Source organism: Candoia aspera, chromosome 2, assembly GCF_035149785.1.
Source record: "Candoia aspera isolate rCanAsp1 chromosome 2, rCanAsp1.hap2, whole genome shotgun sequence".
Taxonomy (NCBI): domain Eukaryota; kingdom Metazoa; phylum Chordata; class Lepidosauria; order Squamata; family Boidae; genus Candoia; species Candoia aspera.
In genome coordinates, this window is record NC_086154.1 from 5,554,085 (window position 1) to 5,569,668 (window position 15,584).

The 15,584-nt window shown below is 49.2% G+C and overlaps 1 protein-coding gene across 1 annotated transcript in view; it reads right to left on the bottom strand.

The window, feature by feature from the left end:
* Positions 1 to 214: 214 nt before the first annotated feature.
* The window catches only part of LOC134488854 (antigen peptide transporter 2-like), a 31,942-nt gene continuing 16,572 nt past the window's right edge, over positions 215 to 15,584 (bottom strand). Inside the window, exons 15-23 of the mRNA XM_063291186.1 lie at positions 13,895 to 14,025; positions 12,914 to 13,119; positions 11,274 to 11,471; positions 8,243 to 8,371; positions 6,440 to 6,628; positions 5,976 to 6,149; positions 2,697 to 2,856; positions 2,072 to 2,208; positions 215 to 858 (exon numbers count right to left, since the gene is read on the bottom strand). Of these exons, the coding sequence (XP_063147256.1) occupies positions 667 to 858; positions 2,072 to 2,208; positions 2,697 to 2,856; positions 5,976 to 6,149; positions 6,440 to 6,628; positions 8,243 to 8,371; positions 11,274 to 11,471; positions 12,914 to 13,119; positions 13,895 to 14,025 (1,516 nt within the window). The 3' untranslated portion in view covers positions 215 to 666. The remainder of the gene's footprint in view (positions 859 to 2,071; positions 2,209 to 2,696; positions 2,857 to 5,975; positions 6,150 to 6,439; positions 6,629 to 8,242; positions 8,372 to 11,273; positions 11,472 to 12,913; positions 13,120 to 13,894; positions 14,026 to 15,584) is intronic.

Sequence of the window (15,584 nt, forward strand, 5' to 3'; positions counted from 1 at the left end):
CGGTTTCGAACCGCCGACCTTCCGATCGACAGCTCAGCGGTTTAACCCGCAGCGCCATTTGTTGCTGTATATTTTCTCCCAAAGAAAGGTATAATTACTGACCAGAGAAGGTGATATTAACATTTAATTTTGCACGATTAACATGTAATAATTACCCTGTGGAACCACTACTGTGACTTTCATTCAAATACAGATTTGGTAGAGCTAAAAGTGATCACACAGAGACTTTCTTTTATGAAATAAAGAAGAGGCCAATCTGCTGCAATCATTATCAAAATATTTAATAAAAGAGCAGGTTCTATATAAAGTTCTCACATGCTCATTTAAACAAAGTGAAAAAATGGAGTATTTGTGCATTTACCAAACAAGAGAGTTGCTTGAAACAGGATTTTACACCTTCCACAGTGGAGTTTCCAGTGCCCAAGTTGCTACTTAACCCCACAAGAATTATGTCACGATGGGAAGGACAACCACTCCCTGCAAATGGCTGCAATTCAGCAACTCTTGACTGCCTGAGAGCTGCTAGACAGGCCACGTTCTCCTCTTGGGTCACCCTCTTTCCACAGGAGGGCGCTGTTGTCCACCTCCCTGGCCAATCATGCATTTGGCATCTACAAGAGCGACTGATCCTGTGGCTGAGCATCTCCTCCATTGCAGCTCCAGAAGTCACTCCACCGGGGTCCTTTCCACCAGACTGTAGTAGGGGCCCCTCTGGCCCATCAGCTTGGCGTGGGTCCCCTCCTCCACAACCTCCCCGCCTTCTAGCACCACGATCTTGTCTGCATTCTCCACCGTCTGCATCCGATGAGCAATCACCAGCACCGTCCGGCCCTGGCCGTTCCGTATAGACTGCTGGATCTGGGGAAGGAAGCAACGATCTGGAGGAGATCCTGGGTGGGTTCCTTAGAAGCACCAGAGAAGCTCCCTCCCGTTTCCACAGAGAGGCGCTTCTCCTGCTCTGCAATAGAGTCAACTGTGCTGCAGAGAGGATTGGCCCCCAATACTTGGTGGTCTGCAAACAATAAAAGCTGCCCCTCCATTCATGGCACTAAAACCAGGCTAGGAAAGGCAAAGGTTCTCCAGAGTCAGCTTGACTCCTGGTGACACATCAGTATGGCCTGAGCCCTAGCATTTCCTGCTGGTCTCCCATCCAAATTCCAACCAGGCCCAATTTTGCCTCGCATTTTTCCAGATTAGCCAAGTCCCTGGGTGCTATCACCAGCTGTTTCTTAACTCCTTTTTCTGGACCCTTTGTGGTTTTCTTGGCAAGAGGATGGAAGTGGCTTGCAACTGCCTCATCTGGAGTCTTTTTTCGTTTCCCAAACTTTCTTTCTTGGAAAGGAAAGAGGCAGGGGACAGAGGGAAGGGAAGGGAGTCTGTAGCCATCATCTGTAATCTGTAGTCAATAATCTGTAACTGGCACAGAGGAGAGCTCCCCACCACTTCCACCTCCCTCCCCAGGACCACAATCCTGTGGGGGCCACTGGCCAGGAATATTATATATCAAAAATATTTGATGTTATTTCATCCTGTAATACTGTTTGTTGCTTGGTTATATTTGCTGTTTCGTGTACATATGGTAGGGTTGTCAGCTGCTCAGAGTTGGCTGACAACTGGAGCGGCATGTCAGGCTGGTGAAATCAATAAATATATTTGTATCTGTGGAAATAAACGATTCTTGTGGAAATAGGCACAACGTTCCCTTAGATCCATATCATCTGTCCATACAGTGGTATTGTTAAATAAAGTTTTCACTGTCCATAAGCCAGTAGCCCTCTGAGGAACTGAGACAGATCACAATAACCCCCAGAAGATGAGCTAATAAAAGGGAAAATAACATCAGTCTAAGAACTTGAAATTTATCATATGTGGGTGGCAACAGCTAGATGTTAAACATTCTTTACCACCAATGTAAACTTGGAAGAAATTACGCCATTGCTGGTTGAATAAACCTAGTTTCACTGCACTGCCACAAAGACCCAGATTAAGTTTTATCAGGGCTCCTGAAGAACTCATCCCAGCGTGGACCAGCTGCGCCCCTCCCGCCCCTCCCCAGGTCCCTCACACTCACTGCGGCTTCACTGTTGGGGTCCAGGGCGCTCGTGGCTTCGTCCAGCACCAAGACCTTGGGGTTGCGGATCAGGGCCCGGGCGATGGCCAGCCGTTGCTTCTGCCCAACGGAGAGCAGCTCCCCGTTCTCCCCCACGTCTGCAGGAAGGCAGGCAAGAAAGACGGGGGCAGCAAGAGTGGAGTCAAGGCCGACCCCTAAACCTCGTTGCCCCAAAGGGTCGGCAAAGCCATCAGCTGAGAAACAGGGATGGGGGCAGACAAGAAGAGGCGGACCCCGAAGCCCTGCGCTCTCCAAACTGGGAGGAGGGGAACTTTTACTTTCAGTGCAAAAGGTCTGGAGGAGGGAAGAAGCCCCCTGCGCCTTTAACAGCTGTGGGGGAGATTTCAGGACCGGTGTTTTGTGAAACGGCACACCAGTGCAATAAGCTTCATCTGAATCTTCTCTGCCGCACTAGTGTTTTAGTGATACCGTTAAGTTAGAACCACCAGTGTACCTGAAGCTTTGTAAGCGGCAACAGAGGCAAGCAGGATTTTACTTCAGGGGAGCCGAGAACCAAGAGCGGTGGGTTTCCTGCAAGGAAAGTGGGCCTTTATGGGATGAACCGAGGGGGATGGATTTTGCCCACCTGCCACAAAACCTCCTTCCAGCTCACGGATGAATCCCAAGGCATCCGCTTCCTCGGCTGCTCTCCTCACGTCTTCCTCGCTGCAGCCTTGCAGGCCGTAGGTGATATTCTCCCAGACGGATCCAGAGAACAGGACGGGCTCCTGGCCCACCAGTGCCACCTGCAATTGGACGGGGAGGCCCGTCAGGACAGGGCTGGGCTGAGGGAGAAACTCCGTCGATCCTCCTCATCAAGCACCTTTCCAGGTTGGGGCTGGGCGACACTCGAGGCGCAGCTGTTCCAGGCGTAAGGTTCACTACATCTCCCAACTGTAGATGTTGAGCGGTTTCCTGCTCTTTTTAATTTTATTTTTTATCCCTTTATTTTTAGAAATAAGGCGGTGAACACCCCCAATATTCCTTCCTCCTCCTATTTTCCCCACAACAACAACCCTGTGAGGTGAGTTGGGCTGAGAGAGAGGGCCTGGCCCAAGGTTACCCAACTGGCTTTGTGCCTAAGGCGGGACTAGAACTCTCCTACCATGCCTGATTGGCTCTTGGGCTGAGAGAGAGGGCCTGGCCCAAGGTCACCCAGCCAGCTTTCATGCCTAAGGCGGGACTAGAACTCTCCTACCATGCCTGATTGGCTCTTGGGCTGAGAGAGAGGGCCTGGCCCAAGGTCACCCAGCCAGCTTTCATGCCTAAGGCGGGACTAGAACTCTCATACCATGCCTGATTGGCTCTTGGGCTGAGAGGGAGGGCCTGGCCCAAGGTCACCCAGCCAGCTTTCATGCCTAAGGCGGGACTAGAACTCTCATACCATGCCTGATTGGCTCTTGGGCTGAGAGGGAGGGCCTGGCCCAAGGTCACCCAGCCAGCTTTCATGCCTAAGGCGGGACTAGAACTCTCATACCACGCCTGATTGGCTCTTGGGCTGAGAAAGAAGGCCTGGCCTAAGGTCACCCAGCCAGCTTTCATGCCTAAGGCGGGACTAGAACTCTCCTACCATGCCTGATTGGCTCTTGGGCTGAGAGGGCCTGGCTCAAGGTCACCCAGCCGGCTTTCGTGCCTAAGGCAGGACTAGAACTCTCCTACTGTGCCTGATTGGCTCTTGGGCTGAGAGGGCCTGGCCCAAGGTCACCCAGCCGGCTTTCGTGCCTAAGGCAGGACTAGAACTCTCCTACCATGCCTGATTGGCTCTTGGGCTGAGAGGGCCTGGCTCAAGGTCACCCAGCCGGCTTTCGTGCCTAAGGCAGGACTAGAACTCTCCTACTGTGCCTGATTGGCTCTTGGGCTGAGAGGGCCTGGCCCAAGGTCACCCAGCCGGCTTTCGTGCCTAAGGCAGAACTAGAACTCTCGTCTCCTGGTTTCTGGCCCGGTGCCTTCACCACTACACCAAACTGGCTCTTTTTGGAGGCTAAGTGGCAGCACCCAGCCAACCTTGCCTGATTTTGAAAAGCTAAGTAGGGTCAGACCTTGTTGGTACCTAGATGGGAGACTACCAGGAAATTCCAGGTCTGCAGCTAGACAGGAAGGTCACCAAAAAAAATCACACAAGTAGGCAGCTTTTACACTGCTGCCAGAGAAACTGTATGGCCACATTCGCGGTTCTCTGGCAAGAATCAAAGGGGACTCTATCTTCTATCTCAGGATATGAATCATGTGTGCAGAATTTCCCAAAGGCAGCACCATTTTAACCATCAAGGAACCAAAGAAAGCAAAGGGCTTTCGTTCCACGCACTTTTGCTACCTACTGCAGAGTTGGGGACTCCAAGCCCCAATTTTGTGGCTCCCGAAGTTGCCTTAATGGCACTGCATTCACATTTCTCTAAGGGCAGTTTTGGATGTCAGCAGCACGATCTCGGAAAATTAGCGGCTCTTCCTGCTGTTTTGAGGCAGGAAATGCATAATGTATGCCATAAGGATTAGAATTTTGAAACAAGCAGACAAAGAAAACTGCAATGCCTCCCAAACCCCAGACAATTCCAACTACAGGTAGTCCTCACTTAACGATGGTAATTGAGCCCAGACTTTCCATCACTAAGCAATGCGGTTGTAAAGCGAGATGTCATCACTTAGTGACGGCAGTCCTGGTAATTGCCCTTGCTGTCGTTAAGTGAATCTTACCAGTCGTTAGCCTGAGCACCCACCCCAATCTAAGCCGTTCTGGGCTTGGTCCCTCCCAGCCCTGAACACTGCCTTCCACTCCCCCCACCCACCTATCTCCCCCGCACCTCTGCCCTTTTGGAAGCCCTGCACACGAAGCCACCCAGCCCAGCTGTGCTGCGTGAAGCCTCCACAGCAAGCTCCAGCCTTCCCAGCCCACATTCGTTCACCCAGCTGCCAGTTCCCAACTTTTGACTTTTTCACCCAGCCGCCATGGGTGGAGCAGAAGCGCCTGGCTGCCTTTCCTGAGTCCTTTTTGGACCCAGCTTCTCCGGCAAACATTTCCTCCATGTGGCTCCCTTCGGAATGCTGTCTTGGGAAGCTTACGCTATTTCCTCAGAGGCTGGGGAGGCTGGAGCTTGCTATGGAGGCTTCATGCAGTGTGGCTGGGCAGCTTCACGTGGCATGGCTAGGCTTGCTGCCCCGCAAGGCGGGGTGCCGGGCTTCCAAAAAGGCAGATTTGGCGGGGGGGAAGATAGGTGGGTGGGGGGAGGTGAGGCAGCCCCGCAGTCCTAAGTGTGAGCAGCACTGCCAAGCAGGGCTGCAACTGGGGGGGGGGGGGGCAACCGGGGCATGTGCCCTGGGCGCCGCACTGGGAGGGCACCAAAATGGGCATGGAATCCATGTTTGCCCCGGGTGACACAGACCCTAGTTGCGGCCCTGCTGCCAAGTGCCCAAAATTTGATCGCAGGGGTGACTGCAGGGGTGCTGCAACAGTTGTAACTTTGGGCACAGATCAGAAGTCCATCTTTTCAGCACCTCCATAATTTCAAAGAGTCGCTGAACGAATGGTTGTTAAGCGAAGACTACCTGTATCTCCTCTTACCTCATGTGGCCTTGGCCACTCTGCAGCACCATCCCCAAGATCACCAAGTCTAGTCCTTCAACCACCCAAAGGTACCCTGGCCTCATCCTTCAGGTGATAACAACCACGATGGAAGTCGGATGTCTCACCCAAACTGAGCGGCCGAACGTTTCTTCCCCCTCAGTCTCCCAACCGTCTTCTCTTCCTCTCTCCCTGAACGGGTCCCCCATTCTGGCACCAGGAGCCCCAAAGCTTTCAGTCCAGAAGAGGAGAGAACTGGAGGCTGCCCGCCTGCCCTGCTGCTCCCAACCAGGCTGCTCCCCCACTCACCTGCCTGTGGAAATACTTGTGCCCATACTCCCTGACCGGGACTCCGTCCAGCAGGACCTCCCCGGACGGGGGCTCGTAGAAGTGCTCCAGGAGGTTGACGCAGCTGCTCTTCCCGCTGCCATTCAGGCCCACCAGCGCCGTCACTTTTCCAGGGCAGAGCTCAAAGGAGACATTCTACGCAAAGGGATGCAAAATGAAGCAGGAACATGCAATGTTAATTAATGCCGATCTAGCTCCTACAGCCTCAGTCTGGTTCAGTACAGAAACTTGCTTCGTCTTAAAGACCTTTTAAAGACTCAACCTTCTACGTTCCAATGTTTTTTATGAAAGTGAAAAGATTCTGGTTAGGTGTGTACAACTGACTTAACCAAGATAGTTAGAGCCTTAGGAACTGCATTTCAGTGATGTACTGTTAGGGTGCTATGCAAAGCAGCCCGTGTGCTTTTCAGCTTCCCAGAAGATACCTTCAGGACTTGGATATTGGGGCGAGAGGGATAGCAGAAGGAAACATTCTGGAAGGAGATGCGTCCCTGGAGGAATTCCGGAGACAACATCCCTTCTGTGCGGATGGACGGCTCCCGGTCAAGGTATTCAAAGACTTTCTCTGCAGCTCCCACGTTGCTCAAGACATCCCCATACATCCTGATCACGTTCTGTGGGAGGAAAACAAAGGGACAGCAGCATTAAGACATGACAGGATCTGCAAAGAATGGAATGCAGCTCGTGACTCCACTTGTGAGTATCAAAGTCTACGGCAACACTCAAAAGCCCTGTTTGAATGAGAAATTTAACTTCTTTACAGTCAGAAATCTCTCTCAGTGCATTTGTCGGGAGCATTATACATAGAATATCTTAAGGATATTAATGATTCCTTTGAAAGGTAAGCCTGGAGTCTGTTCGTGTGTTTGAAGGAAGCTGCTTTGGGGATAGGATCAAGATTAATAATACGCCCAAGTCCAACTGGACTCTTGCTGAGCATGCAGGTGTGTCCCTGCTGTCTCCTTGGCAACAACGCAGAAGAGCTTGGCCTGTGCCTTCTGTGGACGGTTTTTATGACTTCCCAGTTCAGCTTACTTCCTCAGGGATCCCCAGGTGGTCTCCTATCCAACTAACCAGGCCCAGCTTTGCTTTCTGAAACCAGAGAGCAGATGCTGCCTCCTGCTGGACAAGAAATGGAAAGTCCAAGAAAAAAACAAAACAAAACAAAAAGGGAAAAAGTGTTTTTCATGGTGTACCTTATAACTGTTTCAAGCGCCTTCTGAAAGCAACAGAATCTTAGAAAACAAATTGTTTTGCTCCCTGGGGATGCACCTCCAGTTTCAGCCACGTCCACCTTGCAACTTTGAACCAACCTCTGTGCAAATTCTTGGTTTCAGTTCACCATGGTTTAAAGTGGCCACACTTCTTTCTAAACGAGAAGCTATGGGAATCCAATTTGAAATCTGGAATGTTTTCATACTCCTTATGGAAATTCAGAACAACAACAACAAAATCCTTCACCTTGTAGATGCCCCTCCAAAGGGCTATTTTTGGGAAACAGCATTCTGAGGGCAAATGACTTACAGGGGAGGGAATGATTTGAATGAAACCAGAAGCACCAACCATATTGATAATGTGCGGCAGCCATTTCCTCAAAGGAAAAGCAGCATTTTAAAAACATGTCTGTAAAGGACTTGTTTCTTCTCATTTCCACTTATTTGCTACTTGTTGATTTATGTATAATGCAAATCTTTCTGCAAAACATCCAGTGTTCTTCCATCCAAAGAAAATCAAAGCAAACTTTTAAAAACTGTAAAGGAAGTGACAATTGGGTGTTTACCAGCAGCTCCATCTCAATCCCTTTTCAACAACAGCTGCAAATACATACCTCCAGTGCACGTCAAATGTTGTCCAAATGCCATTAGAACAATCATTGCACATCGTTCAATATATACTGCACAATCCTATACAAACACCAGTAATTTCCATCAAGTGAAATGGGTCTTACTCCCATAAATAGGCCCAGAATTGCAGCCTAGAGCTATCAATAAAATCAAATATAGTCAACACAAAAATTCAGGCACCAAGTAGTGAATGGAACTGCTGGAAGGAAATGCACTTTAGCTCTAGAAAAGGAGAGTGAGAAAAAAGAAATCAAGAAGGAATCCAACTTCAGGCTGTGATGAATGCAGGATGGGTCAGACGAAGAGGGTCATGGAAGGTCACAGACGCCAAAGAACCTGAAGTGCTACAGAAAAAGTCATTTTCAAATCTAAGTGTTCACTGACCTCCACGTACTGCTCTGCATCTGCATGGTAGAGAATGAAGGAGACCAAGTTTCCTTTGGTCATGAGGCCAGCACAGATCTGCTGGTACCCACAGTAGAGCAGGATCAGGGTCAGGCTCAACCGGAAGAGCTGGAGAGGGAGAGAAACAGAGGACAGCGGATGAGATGTGCACCTTCCTTTGGGGCACCATTTTCTCCTCTCTCTTTTCTGGATGGGTTGAGGGGGCTCCCTACTTAATGTGGAGCCCTTTTCATTTCAAATACGGAACGTTTTATGCATTTTCATTCCTTGCTTTTGGCGGGGATGGGATTTTTTTTCCTTCCCACCCCTGCCCTCTATAGCCTGGAATGGGGCAGGACACCCTTCCTTTACTGCCTCCTTCTATGGGGGTGAAACTCAACAGTTTGTTTATTTGTTGGCTATTCCATTTTATTTCTGGAAGCTCAGGGTGGTATATATTATAGTCTGTTCTCTTTTTGGCCCCCACCACAACTCTGTAGGTTGGTTGGGCCGAGAGAAAGGGACTGGCCCAGGGTCCCCCAGGAGCTGCCATGGCTGAGGGGGGACCAGAAGAGGGTTTGCAAGCAAAGCCAACAAATCCTGGAGAGGTATCTCGAGGTTAAGGGGATTTCATTTCAATTTTAAAGGAAAAATAAAAATCAGAATAGGGTCCGCACAGCAATAGCACCAGCCCATTATGAATTTCTCTCTTATTTTTCATGCAGGAGCTCAAGGCAGCATTACAACATTCCCCCTCCTCCCAAGAACACCCATCGGGGAGCAAAAGCCTGGGCCTCCCCACTTCCCATCTGCACCTTCCCCAGAACCCCAGCCTGGCTCTGGGGCTGAGAGGAAGGGACTGGCCCAGACAGGCCCGCAACTAAGGTCTGTGTCACCCAGAGCAAACATGGATTCCGCGCCCATTTTGGCGCCCCCCCAGTGCGGCGCCCTGGGCACATGCCCCGCTAGCCCCACCCCCAGTTGTGGCCCTGGGCCCAGAGTCCCTGAAGGACCTTCCACTTAAAAGACAGTTAAAGGGCCTTGGATGGTGGAGGTGCCTGCAGCGTTCAGCTGTTTTGCTGTGTCACCTGTGAACAGGTGTGCCTTCCAACATGCTAGAAACAATGGGATCTCTCTCCTTTACAGCAACAGTCTCCACCTTTCCTTTATGTCAGCGATTTTCATGTGGCCTGTAGACCACCTGGGATGAGCAGATGTCCACCCCAGGTGATCCACCGCCACGTCCCTGCATCCACCATCAGTCAGCCAGTTCATGAAAATGGATCAGGGCTGAAAGCTGAATCTTTGAAGTATGCAGGTACTTCACAGTACCTGCATACACAGAGCAAGCGGTGTACTAAAAGCTGACAATAGCAAATAGCTCTGGAGGGCAATTACTGACTGCCAAGCCCATATATCATGTGGAAAGGGGAACAGTGATCTTGCACAACCAATCCAAAAAGAAAAGCATGAACAGGAAATGCAACAATGACTAGGTGGAAGGACAGGCTGCCTGAGCAGATTATAAACCTCGGTGCTCCTTCCTCCCCCTGCCTTCTTGGCCCTCCCCCATTGTCACGAGGACCCAGCTGCCAATCAAACAACAGTGTTGGGCAGGAGGGAGGAGGAAGGAGGACAAGTTGGCTGCCTGGTGGCTCTGCCACCACAGGCTTCATGAAGCATAGGCTGAAAAAACAAAGCCAAAGCCCAGGAGTCAAACAGAAGAGGCAACCTAGAGGTTAGATAGCCCGGATGAGAGGCAACAGGAAAGCAGGCAGCAGAGAAAGAGAGGCGCCATTTCCTTCCCACAGACTTGGCCTGAGGGAAAAGCTCTTCTGGCCAGTTGGAGCTAAAGAAAAAGAGGAGAAGAATCAAGAAGCCCAGCCAAGAACAAAGAAGCAGAAAAGGCGAAGGAAAATATCAAGACCCCGCAATATGATGAGCACCCCTTCAATTCCCTCATCTACGAGGGGATTGAATTAATGAAGCTGTTGAAGAGCACCAGGCCCAAGACAGAGCCTTGAGGCAGCCCACTGCATGCTTCCCTCCACGTAGATGTAGTTCCATTAAGGACCGCACCCTGAGTGCGGTTGGTCAGCCAACTGCAGATCTGGTACTGTCCATCCCACACTGTTCCATCTTACCAAGAAGCAGGCTGTGGTCTACTTTATCAAATGCCTCACTGAAATCTAAGTGCATTATATCCACAGCATTTCCCTGGTCCACTAATTTAGTCACTTTATCAAAGAAGGCAACAAGATTTGTTTGGCCTCACCTGTTCTTACCAAACCCACGCTGCTTTCTAGTAATCACCTTGTTCATTTCTAGGTGCTCACAAACCCACTGCTTGATTAACCTTTCCATGAGGTATTGAGGTCAAGCAGATTGGTCTGTAGTTTCCTGGATCCACTGTTTAAAAAATTGAAAGAGAACAGGAGGACGACCAGCAGCAAGGGGGATGGACTCAGTTACAGAGACAACGAGTGCACCACTGGGAGACTTGAAAGAACAGGATAGGGATAGATTGTCCTGGAAAAATCTATGTGGTCACTAGGAGTCAAAAATGACTTGATGGAACATAATCAATCAATCAATCAATCAGTCTGGTTATTGGGGGTTCAAAGAAAAAAACCGTGACAGACGATCTAAAATTGGGATTTCACTGGGTTGGAGATTCACTTGCTCTTTGACCTTTGGCATTCACTTGCTCTTTGCTCTTTGACCTTTGGCAATTAAGAGATTTCAGTTGGAAAACCTTGAAACAGGCGTTCAAAGGCAGCTGACAGGACCCAAAACATGTCAAGTTAATGCTAAGGATTGTTATTATGACATGGAGTACATAAAAACTTGCAAGACTGAGGACAAAGACACCAAATTCTCACAACCTTTGGAGCAAGGTGAGAAAAACTTGCAAGACATGGTACTCTCCTGAAATTTGAGCCATCTTTTGAAATTATTTTTTATTTTGACACTTGCAACAGGAACTCCCACAGGTTGGGGACCCCTGATTTAGAGGACCCAGAGGACCTACCCGTATGATGATCAGATGAACAGCTGTTTCCAAGTCCCTCTGGTTCCTCAGCCGGCAGATCTCCTCCAAGGATGCCTCGTAGCGCTGTGACTCCTTCTGCTCAGTGGCAAAGCTGCGCACCATCTCCACAGAAAAGACTGCCTCACGTACCACCTCCTTTGAGCACGCCATTGAGTCCTGGATCGCCTTCAGCAAAGCCTGGATGGACCACGAAGGAAGCAGCAAAGTGAGCCTTCTGGAAGCTGCCTTGGACCAGGCATCTTGCTGGTGGTGGGGTACCCAAAGCAAAGCCCAGTGGCTTCACATTGGGGGGAAACCCCGAAAATGCTCCTCTTAGATTGCTCCACTTCACCCATATTATTCCATTTATCCACTTGCAGCAAACCAGCTGTCAGAGTGCAAGCCGAAGAGGGAGGTGTACCCTCCCACTATTATTTCCAGGGAGGGGGGTTTATTTACTCTAATTAAATAACTCTTTACTCTAAGAGTTGGGTTGATCCAAGAGTCAAAGAAACCCAGACAGTCTCAGGCATCAGCTGTTTTTCATTTTCTCTCCCTTCAGAGGGAGGGAGAATTTTATTACACAAAATGAAGTTTTGCCTTTATAAATAAAAAATTATAGTCCTGCTCATTGTACAGCCCTACATTTATTTCTAACAAGCTTTGCTCTAGATCAGCCTTTCTCAACTTTCTGACCCTGGAGGAAACTTGAAATATTTCTCAGGCCTTGGGGAACCCCTGCACATTCAGGCTCAAATATGGGCCAGAAGGTACAAAATTATTATATTCATTTCATGGGTAGGCCTGTATACGTGCATTAAGAGTGTTCTTAAACTAAACATAAAGAATGAAACTTACCTCTTTAATGTGTGAAGTTGCCTGAATTTGAAATAATTTTTTAAATAAATTGTGATCTCCCAGGGAACATGTAGTGACTCTCACAGAACCCTGGTTGAGAAACCCTGCTCTTCATCTTATTTCTGCATCCCTGAAATTCACCGAAGTCTATGCAGCTCTTGTCCTATGGCTGAGTCTTATGCCTCTCCGATTCCACCATTGGCCTGCCAATCACTCTGTTAATCCTTCCTATTTTCATGCCTATCTTCTCAGAACCATTTCCGTAATCCTATTAGGACGTCCACCTGCTCTTTCCCTGTATTTCTGGTGGTCTCTGCCTTCAAGCTGGCCTGTCACCCTTTTTCCCAGCTCCTTCTCTGTCTCTCCTTGCAGCTGCCAGCAGGTGGATCTCTCGTCCCCCTTTTCCACTCTTCACCTGAGGACATGGACATGAACACAAACGCACAATCCTTTCCCTTTGGGCCCAGGAAAAGGGGAGACCAGGCCACACAACCAACAGCCCATCCTTTTGTATAAGCGACACAGACAAAGGAGTGGGTTTTGATCGCAGAGCTGCCATCTTGCCTTTTCTGACCTTCTGGAGATGCCACTGTGTTCAGCGCTGCTCAGCTCTCTTGTGGTTTCTTTTTCCTTCCCCTTTCCAGCCTGCCTTTCCTTTCTCTAGGCTGGCCCATTCCCTCCCTCAGGCAAGTTGGGGCTCCTTCCCCACATGCAACTGGTCCTGGAAACCGAGAAGTGGCCGCCTTTCCCTCTAGGCTACCATCTGCCTCCATGGTCCCTACCTTGCGACGGGCATCATAGACCTTCTGGATGGCCATCTTGAATGGGGTCTCGACCAGCACCAGCAGCGTCAGGTGCCAGGACAGGCCAAGCATGAATCCGTAGAGCCCGACGGCCTTGATCAGGCTGCGCAGGAAGATGTTGGCGTTCAATGGCACTGACTCACTCATCTTCACTATGTCTTCAGAGAGGCGGGAGGCCAGCACCCCTGCGGGCAAAGAGGTATTGCTCGACAAATGCCACACAGGCCACACAGGAAAAGTTGCTCCACTACTGTGGGATTACAGGGGATAATCCTCCCCAGGAAGGAGAGGGAAAAATCATTGACATGGCAAATGTGCTCTGTGCAAGGTCCAAGATTCCCTCTGGAATGCTAAAAGGATCTCATGATGGGGACAGAAAAATAGGGGACCTTGGGGATTCAGGAGATCCAATGATACCAAAGAGTATCCTATTTTTAAAGTATCAGTTAAGTTGACTCTTATATTTAGAGCCACCATGCCCACCTAAGTCCAGCCTACACCCCTAGGGTTTCTTGACAGCCTCCCATCCAAGGAACCTCTGAGCTGAGTCTTCTGAAATCAGAAAAGGGCTGCCTTCTCTTGGGCAGGTAAAAGATTCCCTCTCAGCCAATTTCTGCCAATTCTGAAAAAAATGAAGCAAGCTTAGGCCTGGGTAGTACTTGGAGGGAAGACCACGTTCTCCCCAGGAGCAGGGTGCATCACAAAGGAAAGCCCACCCATGGCATTAGTTCTGCTTGGAAAGCTAAGCAAAATTAGACCTGGTCAGTATATGGATTGGAGGCCACCAGGAAATCCCCAGTTGGGGGGAAAGTGAAAAAAGAAGGCAGCAGTGGCATTTCCATCTTTTTCCCAAGAATGTCAAATGAATGATCTGTGGAGTCATCAGAGCCAAGCTTGACTTGAGAGAATCTTTTCCTTTACACAATTACAGAAACAGCAGCTGCCTGTTTGGAGCCTCACCTGTTTTCACCTCCTGGAAGAAGGCCAGGTCCTGCCGCACCAGAGAAGAGAAGAGCAGGTTACGAGTCCGGATGATCATCCGGGAGATGATGAATGTGAAGAGCCCCCCACGGCAGCTGGCAAATGCGGAACTAGATGGGAAATGGCAGAGGAGTTAGTTCCTGCCCACAAATGGAAACTGGCAGCTCCATGTATGAGAACATACTGGATTTGACTAGGGTGCAAAGGGAAAGAAATATTCACACAGGACAAATCTACCCCAGCTGCTTGAGATGAAATGATTTCTGACTGGTGCTATTCCCCCATTTTGAAAAAGCACAGGAATGCTTTTGTTTTGAATTAAAAGCAGCAGCAGGATCTCTGATACAAGTCCCAGCTCTGAGACAGATGAAGCACACTTCATCTGCCTGCCCCCAAAGGTATCATTAATTAACGGGTTAATCCACCAACAATGGATGTTCCTTAAGAAAGCTTTTCTTTGAGATTCATATCTCAGTGAAAGAGAGGTACAGATCACAATTGGTTGCACTGCTGCCAGGCTGCAAAACAGGACAGCTAAATGGGTTCCCTTAACACCAGCCCAGCATTAGTTGCCCAAGAGGCCTGAAGACTGTGGAGTCCTTGGTGCTCTCTGAGCCTTGTTGTTTTCTTGCAGATGCTTCATGGCCAGACTAGGCAACATCTTCAGTGTGAACAGGGAGTGGGTCTGATGAACCATCAAACAGCACAATATACACCCTAATCAAGGAACTATTAACTCAGGCAGTCAACCCAGCAGCCAACAACAGCCCAAAGAACTCCCAAGGAGAGAACAACCCCCCCCACCAACACAAGCAGGGCAAGCCACGGTATATAAACTGAGAGCAAGGCCCACTCCCTCTTTGCACGGAAGATGTTGCTCAGTCTGGCCATGAAACGTCTGCAAGAAAACCACAAGGCTCAGAGAGCACCCAGGACTCCACCGTTCAACCCTGAGCTACAAATATTTGCTTCGATTGGTACCAATTCAAGGTATCGACATTAGGCTATAATAAGAATGGAGAATATATTAGCCTATAAAGCCCCAAGTATCCCAATCCTTAAATGCCTGCTTCCTGGAATATCACCCAGCCCATCCATTAAAATCAGTGGGGAGGCCAATGGCTTTGGCCTGGATTGCGGTGATGTGGCACAGGACCTCCTGAGTGGTTCCTCCCCAATTCTGGAATTCTTTTCCTGTCATGATTTGTGACAAGCTCATTTACTTGGACATCTATGGGGAAGAAACAGCTCTGGGTCCAAACTACCTTCCAAAATATTAATATACCTTAGCTTAAATTCATTATTTATTTGGGTCTTTACGGGTCTTTTATGCAGATTATTTTCTTGTTCTTTGGTGCAAAGTTCTGCACTCCTTTAAAAGCATGATGCAAAGGACAGTTACAATAGTAACTATCATCACCCCATTCCTGGGAGGACGAGAACCAAAGGGACTTTGAGGCGTGTGCATTTAGGAGCCATAACTCAGCAGATACATTTCTCACACCAGAAAAAGGGAGAGGAGGCTCCATTCTGGCCTAGAAGACCTCCAAGGTCTCCTCCACCCTATGATTCTATGATTCTCTGTGACTTCAGGAGGAACCAAGGACCAAGTTTTGCTTCAGGAGGACTCCAGAGAACAAACTGATTTCAGACCTTTCCTGAAGTGTTG